General features: G+C 36.8%; 1 protein-coding gene across 2 annotated transcripts; it reads left to right on the top strand.

Annotated features, from left to right (window-relative positions):
- The first annotated feature begins 775 nt into the window (after positions 1 to 775).
- LOC143883619 (auxin-responsive protein IAA16-like) lies at positions 776 to 5,312 on the top strand. Of its 2 annotated transcripts, XM_077386962.1 has the most exons (5): positions 777 to 1,196; positions 2,728 to 2,960; positions 3,498 to 3,639; positions 3,870 to 3,931; positions 4,938 to 5,312. In XM_077386962.1, exons 1-5 carry the CDS (start codon positions 910 to 912, stop codon positions 4,973 to 4,975), a joined length of 762 nt encoding a protein of 253 aa, XP_077243077.1. In that variant the 5' UTR covers positions 777 to 909; the 3' UTR covers positions 4,976 to 5,312. The 2 variants fall into 2 exon arrangements, with proteins under 2 accessions (XP_077243078.1, XP_077243077.1); XM_077386963.1 differs by lacking the exon at positions 3,498 to 3,639 and having other exon boundaries at positions 776 to 1,196.
- Positions 5,313 to 15,976: the final 10,664 nt, after the last annotated feature.

The raw sequence follows: 15,976 nt of genomic DNA, 5'->3' as shown, positions 1-15,976 counted from the left end.
AAGTAAGATCTATGGCTCTGTTCACTTGCGTTCCCTGGAAAGCAAATCCCTGGAAAACAGCTTTTTTTTCCTTGACAAGACAGAATTCTGGTGTTAACTTGCTTTCCAGTGAAAATAGAATTACACATGTGGAATTTCTGCAATAAGTCAAAAAATGATATGGAAAAGCCCATTCTCTCCCCCCCTAGGGATTTCATTTCCGACCAAAAACACACGGATTTCGTTCCCCTGGAAAACTAGTGCAAAAAGAAGGGCAAGCAGTTTCCCTGGAAACCTTTTCCTGCGCAAGTGACAGTCTAGGGAAACATTTTCCTTTACTAATTTCCTGGATTTCTTTCCCTAATGCCACGTCAAATTCCTGGGAAACGTTTTCTTTTCCTTTCCCGGAAAAACAAGTGAACTGAGCCATTAGAAATAATTTTTTCAGACTTTTCCAGAAAAATCGTACAAACCAAACAAGGCCAAATCGGCGATTATTTGTTTTCTCCCAGGCTGTACGCTCCCCCACCACAGTCATTCCACCGCTGACGTCACCTTCCGGCAAGATCCTGTTATTCATCCTGCCACGTGTCACAATCTTATGGTTCGAAAACCGATGCAGAAAAATGTAACTCATCATATTAATTATGGAATGTGATATATTAGCCCCTTTCCTCCATGCCCCACCTGACTCTACTGTATTTATGAGTACACTTTTACACTACAAGGGGGTGACTTGGAGAAGAAAAGGGGGGGACTTTATCATTTTCCTATTAATATACACTAGGCCAAATACACCTTCCAAACACCACGTTCTACGTTTCTTCCTTATTTTTTATTTTCTCTCTTTGCTTGCTTAGCTCTCAACAACAACAACAAGAAGAAGAGAAGGATAGATAAGATTCCAAGGGATTTGGTTGCCGGAATTTCATGGTGACTTGCCGGAAAATGGCGAACATGCCGGAAAGTAATGAGTATAGCTTGAAGTTTGAGGAGACAGAGCTCCGACTAGGGTTGCCCGGAGCCGGAGAAGGGGAGACTCCGGCGAAGAATTCCGGCAAGAGAGGCTTCGCGGAGACCGTTGATTTGAAGCTTAACCTTCCGACGGGCGGTTTGAAGGACCCATGTGTAGATCCTAATGAGAAGATGAGGAATTTGCCTAAGGAGAAGAATCTTCTTTCATGCACTAAAAATCCTGCCAACCCACCTGCTCCCAAGTTAGTATTTTCTTCATTTCCTGTTCTTCTTTGAACCCTTTATCTTGGTGTTTTTTGTTTTTTGCAATTGTTGTTATAAAGCATTTTGTTAAGGACATAAGTTGGTTTTTTCTTCCTTTTTTAATTTACCTTTTTTTAGGTGGTGATAAATTCACCCCCCTGCTATGTTGAATTCACCCTCTATTTTTCAAAATAGGTTGTACAGCCCACACCATAGGATGATCCAAACTGCCCTTTTGATGGGCCACAACGTAAATAGGTTGTGCCCCCAAAATAATTTCCATAGGATAATCCCAACCATCCTATCTATAGAAGTTTCCATAATGTGATTCCCTCTTTAGATCAGAGGGTTAGAATCATCCTACGGAAGTGATTTTTGGGGCACAACCTATTTACGTTGTGGCCCATCAAATGGGCAGTTTGGATCATCGTATGGTGTCGGTTGTACAGTCCCTTTTGAAAAATGCGGGATGAATTCATCATAGAAGAGGGTGAATTTATAATTACCCTTTTTTTTCCCTTTATTGTTGCTTTAGGCATGTCTATGTGGTGATGAGGTTATTCTAGCCACCCTTTTATATTTTTCTTAAAAGTAATGAAATGAAACTAGAAATTCAACATTTTTTATAAAAATGAAATATAAGTGAACATGAACCTAGATCTTACTATGTTCATGAAGCTGCCAACGTAGAACCATGGCTGGTCAACTGGCAAGCTAGTGAATTTGGTTGAAACATTTTTTTTTTCCATCAAAATTCAATGTTTTGATGCAGATTTGATCTTTAGATGGCTAACCTAGCGAACCTAACCCACATGGCCAATATAAAGATGAACTTGGATTTTGAGCAAAGTTCTTAAGAATCTATATTTGTGAATTATGAAAATTCATTTATTTTATCTTCATATTAAGCCCATGATCTTTTTCTGCCCTCACAAAAGAGGAAAAAAAAAAGTACGCCCTAAAAAAAAAGAAAAAAAGAGAAGCACAAATCTTCAACGTCCAAGTTGCCACCATTACATCCAAACCATAATACTTGAGATGGGCAGAAAATTGTGAAAATGGATAAAAGAAAGTATTCTTTCATGTATTGTATGGTTTCTCTTAGACAGTCACTTTTTATGTTCATGTGGAAGAAAACGTGGACACTAGAAAGAGAGAAATTAGTTATAATCCTATAATGTTACGAAGACCCACTTGAAAATTTCCAATGAAAAATGTCAAAATTACAAAATTTAATTGTTAACCTTCTTTGAGAGATAAAAAACAACAGGGATGAAAGCTTGCATGTAAAATATACAAATTAATCATTATGTATGTATATTTTCCTCCTAGAAGCACATGCTCCGGTCTAAACAAAGAGAAATTACGAAACAAAAAACAAACAGAAATCCTGTACTTTTATTTTTTAACAACGGGAATATTTAGATACAATTTGGGTTGATCTAAATATTTAAATACAATTTTTTTCTCTTCTGGTTAACATTTATAGAATTATGCATAATGGGTTTCGGGTTGTGATTTCTTTTTTAGGGCACAGGTGGTGGGATGGCCACCCGTCCGATCATTTAGGAAGAACATCCTGTCTGTCCAACCCTCTGGGAAGGACAGCAAGGAGGAAGGGGAGAAGGTTAGCAATGGCGCCGCATTCGTGAAAGTTAGCATGGACGGCGCACCTTATTTACGTAAGGTAGATCTCAAGATGTACAAGAGCTACCAAGACGTCTCCAATGCCTTGGAGAAGATGTTCAGTTCCTTCACCATTGGTAAGAAGATAAAATTTGAAAAAAAAAAAAAAGAAGAAAGAAAAATAAAAATTTGACTATTATAATATATAACATAATTATAAAATGAGTAAAAAGGAAAAACCTAAGACATCCATGAGTGAAAACATTGAAAGCTGATATGTTTCTGTGGAAAAATGAAAAAAGAAACTTATTGTAATGATTTTTAAATTAGCCAAAGTTCATAAATATCCCTAAAAATTAATCTTGATATTTAGTTTTTTTTTTTTTTCTTATTTTGATATCATGCTATGTATAACCAATATATTCTATGAGATGATAAAATGAGTAAAAGGGAAAAAAACCCAAGAACATGCATGAGTGAAAACATTGAAAGCTGATATATTTCTGTTGAAAATTTAAAAAAAAAAAAAAAAAACTCTTATTCTAATGGATTTTATATTAGCCAAAGTTCACAAATATGCCTAAACAATCTAGATATTTTTTTTTTTTTCCTTGTTTTATTATCTTGCTATGTCATATCAATAATTGTATGTTTTTTCTAATTTTAAATTTAAGGTAATTGTGGGTCTCAAGGAATTAATGGGAGGGATTTCTTGAATGAGAGCAAGTTGATGGATCTCTTGAACGGTTCCGAATATGTGCCCACATATGAAGACAAGGACGGCGACTGGATGCTCGTCGGTGATGTTCCGTGGGAGTGAGTTTCTTTAATTTTCTTACCAAAATAAAGGAAGCAGTGTTCTAAAATCAAGAAATAATAGAAGACGATAAATATAAAATAGAAAATAGTTAATAAAATGGATTTGCTTAGGGATGTAAGCAAATCATAGGTTTATTAGCCCTATGATTAGTTAATATCATGGATTTGCTTAGGGATGTAAGCTTTCTAATCAAGCTGATTAATAACACTACTTTGATAACATGCAGGATGTTTGTCGATTCTTGCAAGCGCCTACGCATAATGAAAGGATCGGAAGCCATTGGACTCGGTCAGTGGCTTAATTTGTCATATCATCAGTTTAATAGGCATTTTTAATTCATGCTTGGGTTGCAGGAATTTTCCAAAATTTTTTGGAAAGGAAAAATATTTCTAAAATCTTTCGCATGAAAAAAGAAGACTTGAACTAACTCTATTCAATTTATACTTAGAGGGACCCTCAATTTCCAAGAAAAAATTCGGTCTTAAAAGTTTTTCTTGTATCCAAATAAAGGGGTGAAAAATTCGGTCTTAGGAAAAGAAAAACAAAAAAGAGGTGGAAATGCCGTCATTTTATGAAGTGCCAAATAAAGGGGTGAAAATGGTGAAAAGGTTGTGAAAATGCCATTTCCCATGTCATAAATGAATAAAATAACCATAGTTTTAAACCTCCCCCGTGTCATCGAGGACTCCCCCGTTGACACTCTTTTTCCCTTGGCCGCGTTCAACGTTTTTCCCTATAGAGTCAATAAAAATTCCTTTGACTCTCCCGAGATATGACCGTATCAACCGAATACTCAGCCGCATACGTCAACCGATTACTCAACCGCGTCATGCCGAATCAACTAGGATTTTCTTCGATCATGTTTTGTCCCGCATCCTCGTTTTGAAACACTGAAAATAACCCTTAAGATAGTCATGTGTAACTGCCAGTTACTCCAAAAACTTAAGCTGTTGGAAAGGCGTTATTTATTGCTTTTTACTTGCACTCCCCCTCACATGTGGCCCCTTTTTCTAGGGTTGGCCTACACGTGGCAAATGTGGCCCCTCTTTTGGGTTTGGCCATTGCAAGTGGATTTTTGCTATCAAGGAGACTCAGTGAAACAACTTTTTACTCCAAAAGCTTAAGCTGTTGGAGAAGGCATTATTTATTCTTTTATAGTTTAACAAGTCGGACGACTCGTTGTAGTAAAATTCATTAGTTTGCCACATTTTTTATTATTTTTTATTTTGGTTTTTTACTTCTTATGTTTGTTACAGGCCAGCTTCAACTAAAATGTTTTATTTTTGAATTTCAGCGCCGAGAGCCGTGGAAAAATGTAAGAATAGATGCTGAAGAAGCAAGCACCACAGCCTTCTCATTCAATCTCGAAAACCATCCATTAAATCATAGTTTCCATTAAGGCAAGGCTTGGAGGAGATGAAGGCAACCGAGATGGATCGAGCAGGGTGTCTGGGTGTGTCTATATTATGGTTTGATATATAAAAACATTGAAAAAAAATGTGGGATATTTGTTATGGACAAGAAGCTATAGAACTTCGTTTTCAAGGCTTGCTATGTGTAGTTTGTTTATTAATGGCATGTTTAATAACCACTTCATTGTTGTTATTGCTGTTGTAGATGTTGTTGTGTGCTTTTATTGCTTGAATTCTAAAGGTATTTTCTCATGGGATTCTTTTTGTTCTGTATTTTTAATCATTTTTCTTTTGGCAATGAGCCAATTAATAATTTCCATGACAAAGTGATGGAAGGAGAAAGCCATGTGCATGGTGATGGGACATTTATTTTTTTAGTTTTTAAATTATTTATTTATCGATTCACTTATTGTTGAACATATAATATTTTAATGGCAAGTGAATATCGTCTTTAATTATAATTACCCCTACCAGCTGATTAATTAAATTTTCAGTGAAAGATACAAGTTATCCCTGATGTCCATATCCCCTAATGTGAGATTTCAGCTCACCAGGATATGATGAGGGGGAGAGATTTCTCCCTTTAGAAGCACAATACGTTTAAAAAACGAACAAAAACGAACAAAGAGACGTGGGATGGTGCCCATCTTGCTCCTTTTCTTACTAAAGTAAAGTGAACTCTATGGAATATAAAGGAAGTATAACTATTTGGGGTGAGACAAACCCAAATGTTAGTTACTTCATAACAAAGTTGCCTATGTAAAGTGAACTCTATGGAATATAAAGGAAGTATAACTATTTGGGGTGAGACAAACCCAAATGTTAGTTACTTCATAACAAAGTTGCCGAGGCAAAAAAGCTGGTGAGGATTTAGTCCAGACATTTTTTCTACTTTGGTCACCTAAAACTTAAAGATACAAACTCAAATTAAGTTCAACTTGTAAGAATACTTGAGATCTCCATATCAATCTTGTTTATTTTCTAATTGGAATCCAGTTTTAGAAGTGTTTTCCTTAAATAATTGCGGGGGACTTACTAGGCAATTTCGTAGGAAGCCATTTCACGGCTCACTTTTTCATGAGAGAACACCCACCTCATGAATTAAATGAATTGACAAAATGTGTTGCTAGTACCTCTCTTTTTTTCTTTTTCTTTTTTTGTGAAAAAGTGAGCCACAAAATGGGTGTTTTCGTAACAAAAATATGACAGAAATTTTCGTGGTTTTTTTAATCTTTTGAATAATATAGATAAGCAAAATCTGGAGGAATATTGTAGCATGTTATCTTACACATCTACCAATTGAGCAATGGGACCAGAAGGTCCAAACCAAGTGGTTGCCTCATGGTGGGCTACAATGATCAACGGTCTAAAATAAACATACATGTCCCCATGTGGGACCCATGACTGATCTCGAAGGTGACTATCGACCTAGTCCGTCTCTTGTTTATATCAACTACATGAAACACTGACCTATATACAGTATAACTGAGAAGGTGAAGTCTCAACCCATTTACACTTGAAATTCCATCAGTTGAGATAATTCAATTGTGTAGAATGAATTTGGAAAAGGTGGTGTTCGAGCACAGAACTTTCCAGAGATGTGTTGCATGGTTGGCCGAGTTTATGGATTTGCATTTATACACGAGGGTGCCCCTGACACTACAAGAATGACTTCATTTCCAACTTGTTCTTCTGGATTTGGGAGCCGTGGGTCTAACGAGCCCTTTATCCGTAGATTCTGGCCACCTTCAGATGATGACAAGGAGGAGATATGTCTCCGGGGTGCCTTCCCATTATCACTTCAAGTGCTTAAACACCAAAGCTATATACATCACATTTCTCTGTCACTCTCATTGTGTAAACAAGCTCTGCCAAAAAAAAACATTATCATGGGTGAAGTTTCCAAGGAAAAAAGAATTTCATGAAAAAAGTTTTCCATCGAAAAAAGACTCACGTGTTCCCAAAAGAATGGAGCAAGAATGGTTTTTTCCCAAAGAAAATGGGGATTTTTTTAACATCACTCTGTTTCTTTCGATGTAAAATGGGCGTAAAACGAATTTATGCCCATTTTAAAGTGGAAAATGTATGGAAAATTAGTTTTACGCCCATGTTACGTCGAAAGAAATAGAGCCTACGGGAAAAAATTCCAAGGAAAAAAATTTTCAATTAAAAATGAGGTATCCAAGCATTAGGAAAGTCAATTTTTAGGGAAAGTGTTTTCCATGTTGTTTATCTAGATCCTAACAGCCCCTTAACCTTTTCATCAATACAAATATATCCTTGCTTAAGGTGCATTGAAGCCAGTACGCGAGCAAACCATACCTTGGTGCTCATCGGACTGTTGGATCAGGTCAGCGCTCCAACAAAAGGTGGCCCATAGGGCACAATAGACAGACAAAATTATAAAGAAATAGGCTAATATTTTGCAAAAAAAATCCAAATCAAAACTCTAGAAATTAAGGTACTTCATATCATAATCAAACATTTTAAAAGTTGGAAATTTTACAAAATCCCCTCCCTTGACTAAGGTCTTCTAGTAAGAAATATCCAAAATTTTAGATGATTACAAGTCACCAGTCATTTGCTTAAAATGACATAAAAAGAAAAAATTTCACCAATTTTAGGGTTGTTTTTTTCGGTTGTGCAAGAATTAGGTCCGGATTGTTTTGGATTTTGAGCTCCGATTGTCACCCTTAAACTAGTTATTGTACTCAAATATACGTTTAATTTCAAGTCCAACAATCCTTTCTAGACTCACAATGGGCTCTTAAAATCCACAAAATACAGGGCCTTAGGATATTGTATCTCCAAGGTGAGGCCAATCACACCAATGGGCTAAAACATTTTGTCCTTAGGTGGGTGAGCCAATAACATAAAAACCAAATAAGAACTACTTTTCCAAACAGTTACGCTGGAACAATAAAGTAAGAATATATGAGGAACTAACCTGGACCAACATATCCAAGAGTGCCTTTAAGTTCTGTCCAATTAGATGAATCGGTCTTTAGAAGTCTAGCAGTATCAAAATTGTTGGAAATTCTGCTGTGGAGATTGGGAAATAATAGAAGAGAAGAGATGCTTCAAGGCGCGATGTCGCTTTCCTTAAGACAATATTTGCCCCTACTAGTAAGTGTGCAAGGGGTACCACGAATTTGCCTCCAAGACACAATGAAGCCCGGTGTAATCACCACCAAGATGTCTGTTGACGCTTTGCACTAAGCGGAAACAAACCCAAGAATCACCTTTAGAACAAACAAGTATTTGAGACCCCTAGTTATTGTTTCTACAGAAAACAGTAAACTAGAATTTTTGTTTCTGGAAGAAAAACGTAAACAGCAATTTGGAAAGCTTTTCAAGAGAGTATAATTGCATGGAAATTGTTAAACATAAATCTCACAAGTGTATTTTCGAATTATGTCTGCAGTGGTGTGTTTCTGCTCTTTTGATAGAGCTACTGGTGTCATTTCTGTTGAAAACACACCCTTACAGGGCACCTCTTTAGAGCGGGTTTGATTCTGGCCGTCAGATCGCGCCCATCTGTGACTCTACGGTCCAGATCAACCCTGGAGTGACAGTTGGGTTGTGTAAAAACCCCTTCAACCCCATAACCGCTAGATCAACCATCCACGGTGCGGATCGCACCTTCTGGGGTCATGACCGTTGGGACAATGGAAAAAGATCTAACGATCCTCATCACACCCGATCATCACTAGCCGTTACCACACAATTTGAAGAACCAGATTGCACCCGCTTCTATAGTAGCCATTGGAACGCACTGGGCCCGTTGGGCCAACCGTTAAGCCTGAACTCAATGCCCTACCCGACCGGACCATTCAGCCCATTCATAGACCGATCCAACCTGATCGAGATCCAACAGTTCGGATAAAATCTGGAAATATTTAAGGCTCCAATCGCTCCTCGCTACGATGCGGCGTGTGAAGTGCAAAGTGCGCCTAAAAAAGCGCAACTAGCGCCCATTGCCCATGCCGCACGCGTGCGCGTGTGCGAACGGTGTGTTGCACCATCCCGCAGGTCCACCCAATGGCTAAAGCCCATTGTTTATTAAAACAAAAGAGAAAAGAGGGAAAAGCTAATTAAACTCTTCTCCAACTTTTTCTAATCCGATTTGGGACTATCCATCCAAAGCACCTTTTTTTTTCTCTTCTCAAAAAGCAACCCTTTTTACCAAATAAAAGCACTTTACTTATAAAATACTTTTAAAAACCCAATTTGTTTTGAAAATTACACTAACAAAAATCAGAGACATGAGCCTCAAATTCTGAATCTAATAAAATATTTTGCTAGAGATATTTCGATGAACTATCGGTAGGACATAATTGTGGTGCATGTATGACATAATGTGCCACAACTTTAATAATATTCACCCTCTTCACCCAATCCAACTCCATTTCCCCTTCCTCTCTACTTAAGATGATAGCCAAATTTCCTCTTTCCATATACTCATAAACAAGAAACATACATCGACGATGGGAACAAAACCCGTAGAGCTTAACAATGTTGCGGTGATGAATTTTTGTTTACGCTTGTACCTCATTTCTGAAACTCTTCTGATCAATTTGCTCGCCATCTTCCAATTTGTGAAGTTTCTTTATAGTGAACACTTGCCCAGTTAGCAGAGATGCTTTGTAATCTCTCCCATATCCTCCCTCTCCAGTGCAGTATTTGTCATCAAAGTCTTCCGTCGCATCGATAATATCTTCATAAGAAATGCACCCATCCCCATTCCATATGGAAATTAGATCTTTATTCCTTTCATTTCTCTCTTCCTCTGCATTTCTTGTTCTATGGAGAAAATGGAAGAAAAGCCAAAAACTAAAAGTAGAAGGAATAGTACACTTAAAATAAGAACAAAGATCAATATGATAACTTTGTGTCTCTTTTTTGATTCACCAATACTTACCGGCGAGGAATTGCATCGTTGCAAATCTTGTGATTTGCCGCATAAACCTTTGTTCCCAACAAATGTCCCTTCTTGGAAGGCTTTGTTGTTAGGACGACTACGCACTAAATTATTGTACGATAAATCAATAGAAGTTAAGCTGGGCATATCTTCTAGAGAAGATGAAATTGAACCATCAAGCTTATTATCGGAAAGATTTAAAATTTCCAACATGTGTAATTTTCCCAATTGGTGCGATATTTCTTCTGTAAGCAAGTTACAGCTAAGATCTAGCATATTTTGTAGTTCTTCTAGATTTCCAATTTGTTACGGAATGCTTCCATTCAAATTATTGCTACTTAATTTCAAGGAATGCAATTTTGAGCAATCTTCTAGTTGTTCTGGTATTGATCCATTAAGCTTGTTTGTGGATAGGTCAAGGACCTCCAAATTGGACAGTTTTCGGATTTCTGGTGGTATCTGACCAGAAAGTTGGTTATCATTTAAACTCATGTTAAATAAAGATTTCATGCTCCCCAAGTCCTTCGAAATCTCTCCTACTAAGTGGTTTGAAGAAAGATTGAGTACTCTTAGTCGAATCAATTGTCCAAACTCTGGCGGTATTTTACCAGTAATCAAGTTCCCAGATATATTTAAACTTGTCAAATTTTGACACTTTACCCAACTTGGAGAAAGTTCACTAGACAAATGGTTGTTGCTCAAATCAATGTATGTTAGATTTGGATAAACTCCAAAGATTTATGTCACATTTCCAATGAGTTGGTTTCCTTCAAACCTAACTCTGATTAAGGTGGTGCAGTTTCTCAAGCTTTTCGGGATTGGACCAGTAAATTTATTGTTGTTCATGCAAAATTTTGTAAGCGACCTCCCTTGGCAAATTTGATGGGGTAAATACCCAGAGAGGTTGTTGTATCCCAAATCGAGTATGATCAAATTTATTAGATTTGACATTTCTTTAGGTATTGAACCCAAAAGTTGATTTTCACATATGCGTATATCTTTTAGCATTCTAAGATCACCAAAAGAAGGCGGAATCCGTGAGAAGGTTGGAAGAAAGGTCTATCACACTCATATTTTTCAAATATCCTATTTCTTTAGGGATAGAGCCTGTTAGAAGGTTAGAATGCAGAACTAATTCAACCGTAATTTTCAAATCACCTATTTCTTTAGGGATGGATCCAGAGAGCTTATTGGAGAAGAGGTGCAATTTGAGAAGGTTGGTTAATTTTTCTATTGTGGAAGGAATAGTTCTGAAGAGTGCGTTGTTGCTAAGATCGAGATTGTTGAGGTTTCTAAAGGAAAAGAATTTGAAGTTATCGAGTTTACCTTGCAAACCTACATTTGTTAACATTTGTTAGGTTTATTTCTGTGACGCTCCCTTTATAGTTGCATGATATTCCCGTCCAATTGCATAGGTTTTTATTGGTTGAATTCTAAAGTTACCATGAATTGAGAGGAGCTTGATTCAGGAGGCTGGCTTTCCAGATGAGGAAAGCCTCTGCTTGTACTGAATTCGCTGTTGTTGAATGGCAATAAAGCATAACAAAGCAGAAAAGCAGAGGAAAGAGTAAGCGAGATTTCGCCATGGTTGTTTGAGGTGTTTGAGTTTTCATGTATGTTAGATGTACATTTACATTTATACTGATAAAGCCGTCTCATTCTATGTCCATGACATGTGTTGGGGGAAATAACTGGGCTTCACATCTATTACCTCATATTTTTCTATGCGTGTAAGGACCGTTGTCTTTGTTAGAATATGTGAGATCCAACCGTTAAATTGAGTTTAGATCTCACAGTTGGATTTTCTTGTAGTATATTGGACAAGTTAGTTAAGTGAGGCAACCCAGCTAGATTAGGCAACTAGATTGGACTAGTAATTAGGCTAGATTACACTATTCTACACTTATCTCTCCATAGATATCTTGATTTATGTCAATGTTTATCATCCAAGTGCATTACATAAGCATTACTTGATTCTCTTCTAATATCATCCAAGAATCAGTGAAATCTCTAATTTTGTCATGGTATCAGAGCAGGTTGATCCGACCACATATTAAGTACAACCCTAGCAAACCCGTCCTCCAGCGGATGGGGAATCCGTCGTTCGCCCGGCCACCAAGGATCCCCACCACTGTAAACAACAAACAACCTTCTCCAAAAAACTTGTTAATCACTAGTTTCTCTATTTTGACTTTTTCACTTTCGGCTACATCCGTAAACGGTTCAGTGCCGTCTCTATACCAATCCCTACAATTCCATCAACATCACTATTAGCCCAAGGGTTCCCCATGGGTTCAACTAATCACCTTTTTCTTGTTGTTTTTATGTTAGCAAACCTAAATTGATTAGTCTTTATGGACTACTGTGTTGATTTATAGTGTTGTGTCTTAGACAGGAACTTGATATGTCATATCGCCATTACACAATATAACACAACACATGGCTTGAGGATCAACATGCACGAAGGAACTAAGTGAGCTTGCCCATATTGAAGGCATCATCCTTGGAAGATGTCCAAGCATAGAACTCAAGTTGTGGATCCCAAAAGCAAGCCAAGAACCATATTGAAGATCAAATGAAGATTGGCTCAAGAGTTCATTCAAGATAGTGTTAAAAATGGTAGAATGTATTTCTCTCTCTCTCTCTCTCTCTCTCTCTTGGACTTTCTCTTGATCAAAGCACATCTTAAAACCCCCAAACATATCTTTTCAAAGAGACTCACAACCTTAAAAATGACTTAAATAGATAAGTGAATGACCATGGTGGTGTACCAACATGTTGGGACCCATATGGCATTCCATTACATGATATAAAAACGAGTTCTGAAGGCCAAATTGACATCAGCACTTAAAACCTATCACAACTGGTCCATAATATTTTCAACTATTTTTGAAAATATTTTAACAGAAAGATCTCATCGTTTTCATTCAAATCGAGTATAAGAACATCGAAATCCAACGAAAAACGAATGAGATATGAATTTTACAAGATTGGTGCTGAAATCTAAAATCCAGGTACGGAACTCTGTGGGTTCCCACGGAGCTCTGTGCACTAAACTCCGTGGAACCTCACGGAGCTCCGTGGAGCAACCTGTTGGAAAATAAAAAAAGGCATAATGGTCACTACGGAGCTCCATTGCATGCCTCCGTACTAGTCGTTAGAGACTCCTAAACGGTCATATTTGAGTCTCCTCTATATAAATGAAGGCCTAGAGTTCATTTAAGTTCTCTAACACATTGCCTAACCTTCTTCGATCATAAGATACACCTTAGCATCATTAAAGATCCCTAATCACTCTCTCTACCTTATTTGTGCCTTCATCTTGATTAAACCCTTTTGAGAGTGAATTAGGCTTTACTTGTAATTTTCTTTGAGGGTCTTGTAGTGAGCTTTATTTGTGTAAATCAAGCCTACAAAGAGGCTAAAGAAGTGTGCTCAATCTTCCTTCCTTCAACCATTGTAAGGAGATGGTATACAATTCGGCCCGATAAGAAAGGAGAATCAAGCTTGTACAGAGAGGGTCTTCGATTCGGCCAGCTAAAAGAGGAGTATCTAGTATTTTATAGAGGGTCTTCGATTCGGCCCGCTAAGAGAGGTGAATCGCATTGTAAGAGGGTTCATTGATCCCAATAAGAAAGGAGTATCATTTAGTGGAAATCCCCATGGAGCCAAACTTGGAAGAGTGGACGTAGGGCTTGCCCTGAACCACTTTAAAATCCTTGTGTTCATCTATTTGACTCTCTACCCCCTTCTCTTGATTGGTGATTGGTATACATCTCTCTTACTCTCTCTTATATGTGCTTTCATATTCATATCCTTGCTTGAGTGAGTGATTAGCACTTAAAGTGAAAATACATATTCATCTCTTGCTAATTAGGCTTCTCATCATTCTAATCAAGTTATAAAATCAACTAGGGAATAAAGTTCACATCATTGCTATTAAGCTTAATTAATCAAACTAACTTGATTGAGAAAAGTTAACACTAGGGTGAAACAAAAAATTTCAAAAAGGGTAAAATCTTTAAAGACAACCAATTCATCCTCCCCCCCTCTTGGGTTGCTTATTGGAATTTCAATCACCATCTCAATGTCTTCCCTTTGCCTCCGGCTCCTTGGCAACAGTTTCACTGACCGGCATGGCACCTCATCAATCTGCAACCATTTTCAACCTTCGTTACCAGTCATGTGTAGAAGAGAATACTGGAGAGGAATTCACCCATCTCTTTTAGTAATGGTTCCTTTTTCCTTTATGTCCTCTCCCATCAATGTTGCATCATGTTAGTAGCTATAAAAGGGAAGTGTGACAGGTCATATCCTAACCTGCTACATATATCTAAAGGAAGAGAACCCAAATATCTTTAACCTTCTTGAGATGTGTAAGAAGGTGATGTTATGTCAAGCAAGGTTGCTTGAAGCATTACACCCTAGGTATCTAGTTTGGAATACCTAGTTTGTTGCCTCCAGCCCCTATATATAGAGATACACTAGGGTTATTGACTGGTTAATGGACTCTAGCCCATGTAGGCCCACTACACCGGTCCATTATCTTATTGGGATTATATTAGAACATAATTAGGGTTATACTATATACCCAACAATCTCCTCCTATGTTCTACATAAAGCACAATCCAATAGATAGATAATGTGATGTCCAAACAAATATTAAATCATCCATATCACCATATTAAAAAAGATTCGTAATCCAATTGAAAACGAGAATACTTTTAAGAATAACCAAGAGTTTTAGAAATAATCTAAACTCAAACAAAAGCAATTTCATATGTATGTGAACTATTTATTCAACTGAAAAGAAAATAATAGTCCCCACTGCTCTATAAGGATTCACTCATCAAGTAAGTCATCCTCATCAAAATCCAAATCGAGGCAAGCTCCTTCATTTTCGCCAATTCCTGTAAATTACCAAATATGAATTTCATGAAAACATGAATCCAATCATTTGTGTAAAATACTAAAGTATCTAGTTCTACCAGAAGAGCTTAGTACATTTCATATTGGCTGAAAAAAATAAAAAATCAATAAGCATCATTGTCAAGTTTCAATATAAGAACAAGACATAAATAATTTCTTTTGAAAAGAACCATTCCATGTTTCCATTTAGAATGTTACAGTCATCTTATCCAAATTCGAATTAAGCTGTATCATCAAATGCATTCAGAGTAATCTCTATTCTAGACTACGATATGAAAGAAAACAAATTATATGGCTCACCTAGATCCAAAGTTTTTTTACATTATGTGAACTTCTTAACAAGCAAAAAACAGCCAAGATCTGATTTGGGTCTTCAAGATTTATGTCCAAATAGAGTTCCTTTAAATGATCAAATGTAAAAGGGCACATCAGTAGAAGCAAAAACCTAGGACCAAAACAAAACAAAAAAGAGAAGATTAGTATTTTAGATTGTAAATGAATTCCAAATTACTTCATGAATGCTCTTTACCTTAAGGAAATCACTTCCGAGTACGAGCTTCTTAATGTTACGTAGACAACTAAGAAGCTTTGTAAAACTGCAAGTCTCAACTGGCTCAAGATTTAGGTATTATGCCCTGAGAGGCACAAAATTCCTTGAACTCTGTCATAGTGTAATCTCCTCCTCTATCACTCCTAAATCTCTTAATTTTTAAGTTCAATTTATTTTCAACATGATTCTTGAAAATTTTAAATTTATCAAAAGCTTCATCTTTCGGTATTAACAGATAAATATGACAATATCTTGAAAATCGTCTATAAAAGTGATTAAATACTTTCGACCACCTCTAGTAGTGAAAGTTTTAAAATCACAGAGATCAGAATGCATAAGTTTAAGAAGTTGTGTGCTTCTAGAAACTGAATGAAAAGGTTTTCTAGTGATCTTGGTTTGTGCACACACTTCACATCTGTCAAATTTAATCGACGTATCTAAAGGTATATTAAAAGTTTTAACAAGTTGAACCATTTTCTTATAATTCACATGTCCCAATCGATTATGTAACAACTTAGGAT

The sequence above is a fragment of the Tasmannia lanceolata genome, unplaced genomic scaffold (assembly GCF_043159265.1).
Source record: "Tasmannia lanceolata isolate RefF3 unplaced genomic scaffold, GAP_Taslan_0.1 ptg000008l, whole genome shotgun sequence".
NCBI lineage: Eukaryota > Viridiplantae > Streptophyta > Magnoliopsida > Canellales > Winteraceae > Tasmannia > Tasmannia lanceolata.
The sequence above is the reverse complement of the archived record's forward strand: the minus strand, read 5'-3'. Positions and strand labels throughout refer to the sequence as shown.

Excerpts from the sequence above, each read along its gene's own strand:
- LOC143883619 (XM_077386962.1), top strand. The coding sequence starts at position 910 with ATGGTGACTTGCCGGAAAATGGCGAACATGCCGGAAAGTAATGAGTAT. Across the intron at positions 1,197-2,727 it reads GCCAACCCACCTGCTCCCAA|GGCACAGGTGGTGGGATGGC; the intron begins GTTAGTATTTTC and ends TTTCTTTTTTAG. Across the intron at positions 2,961-3,497 it reads GTTCAGTTCCTTCACCATTG|GTAATTGTGGGTCTCAAGGA; the intron begins GTAAGAAGATAA and ends TTTAAATTTAAG.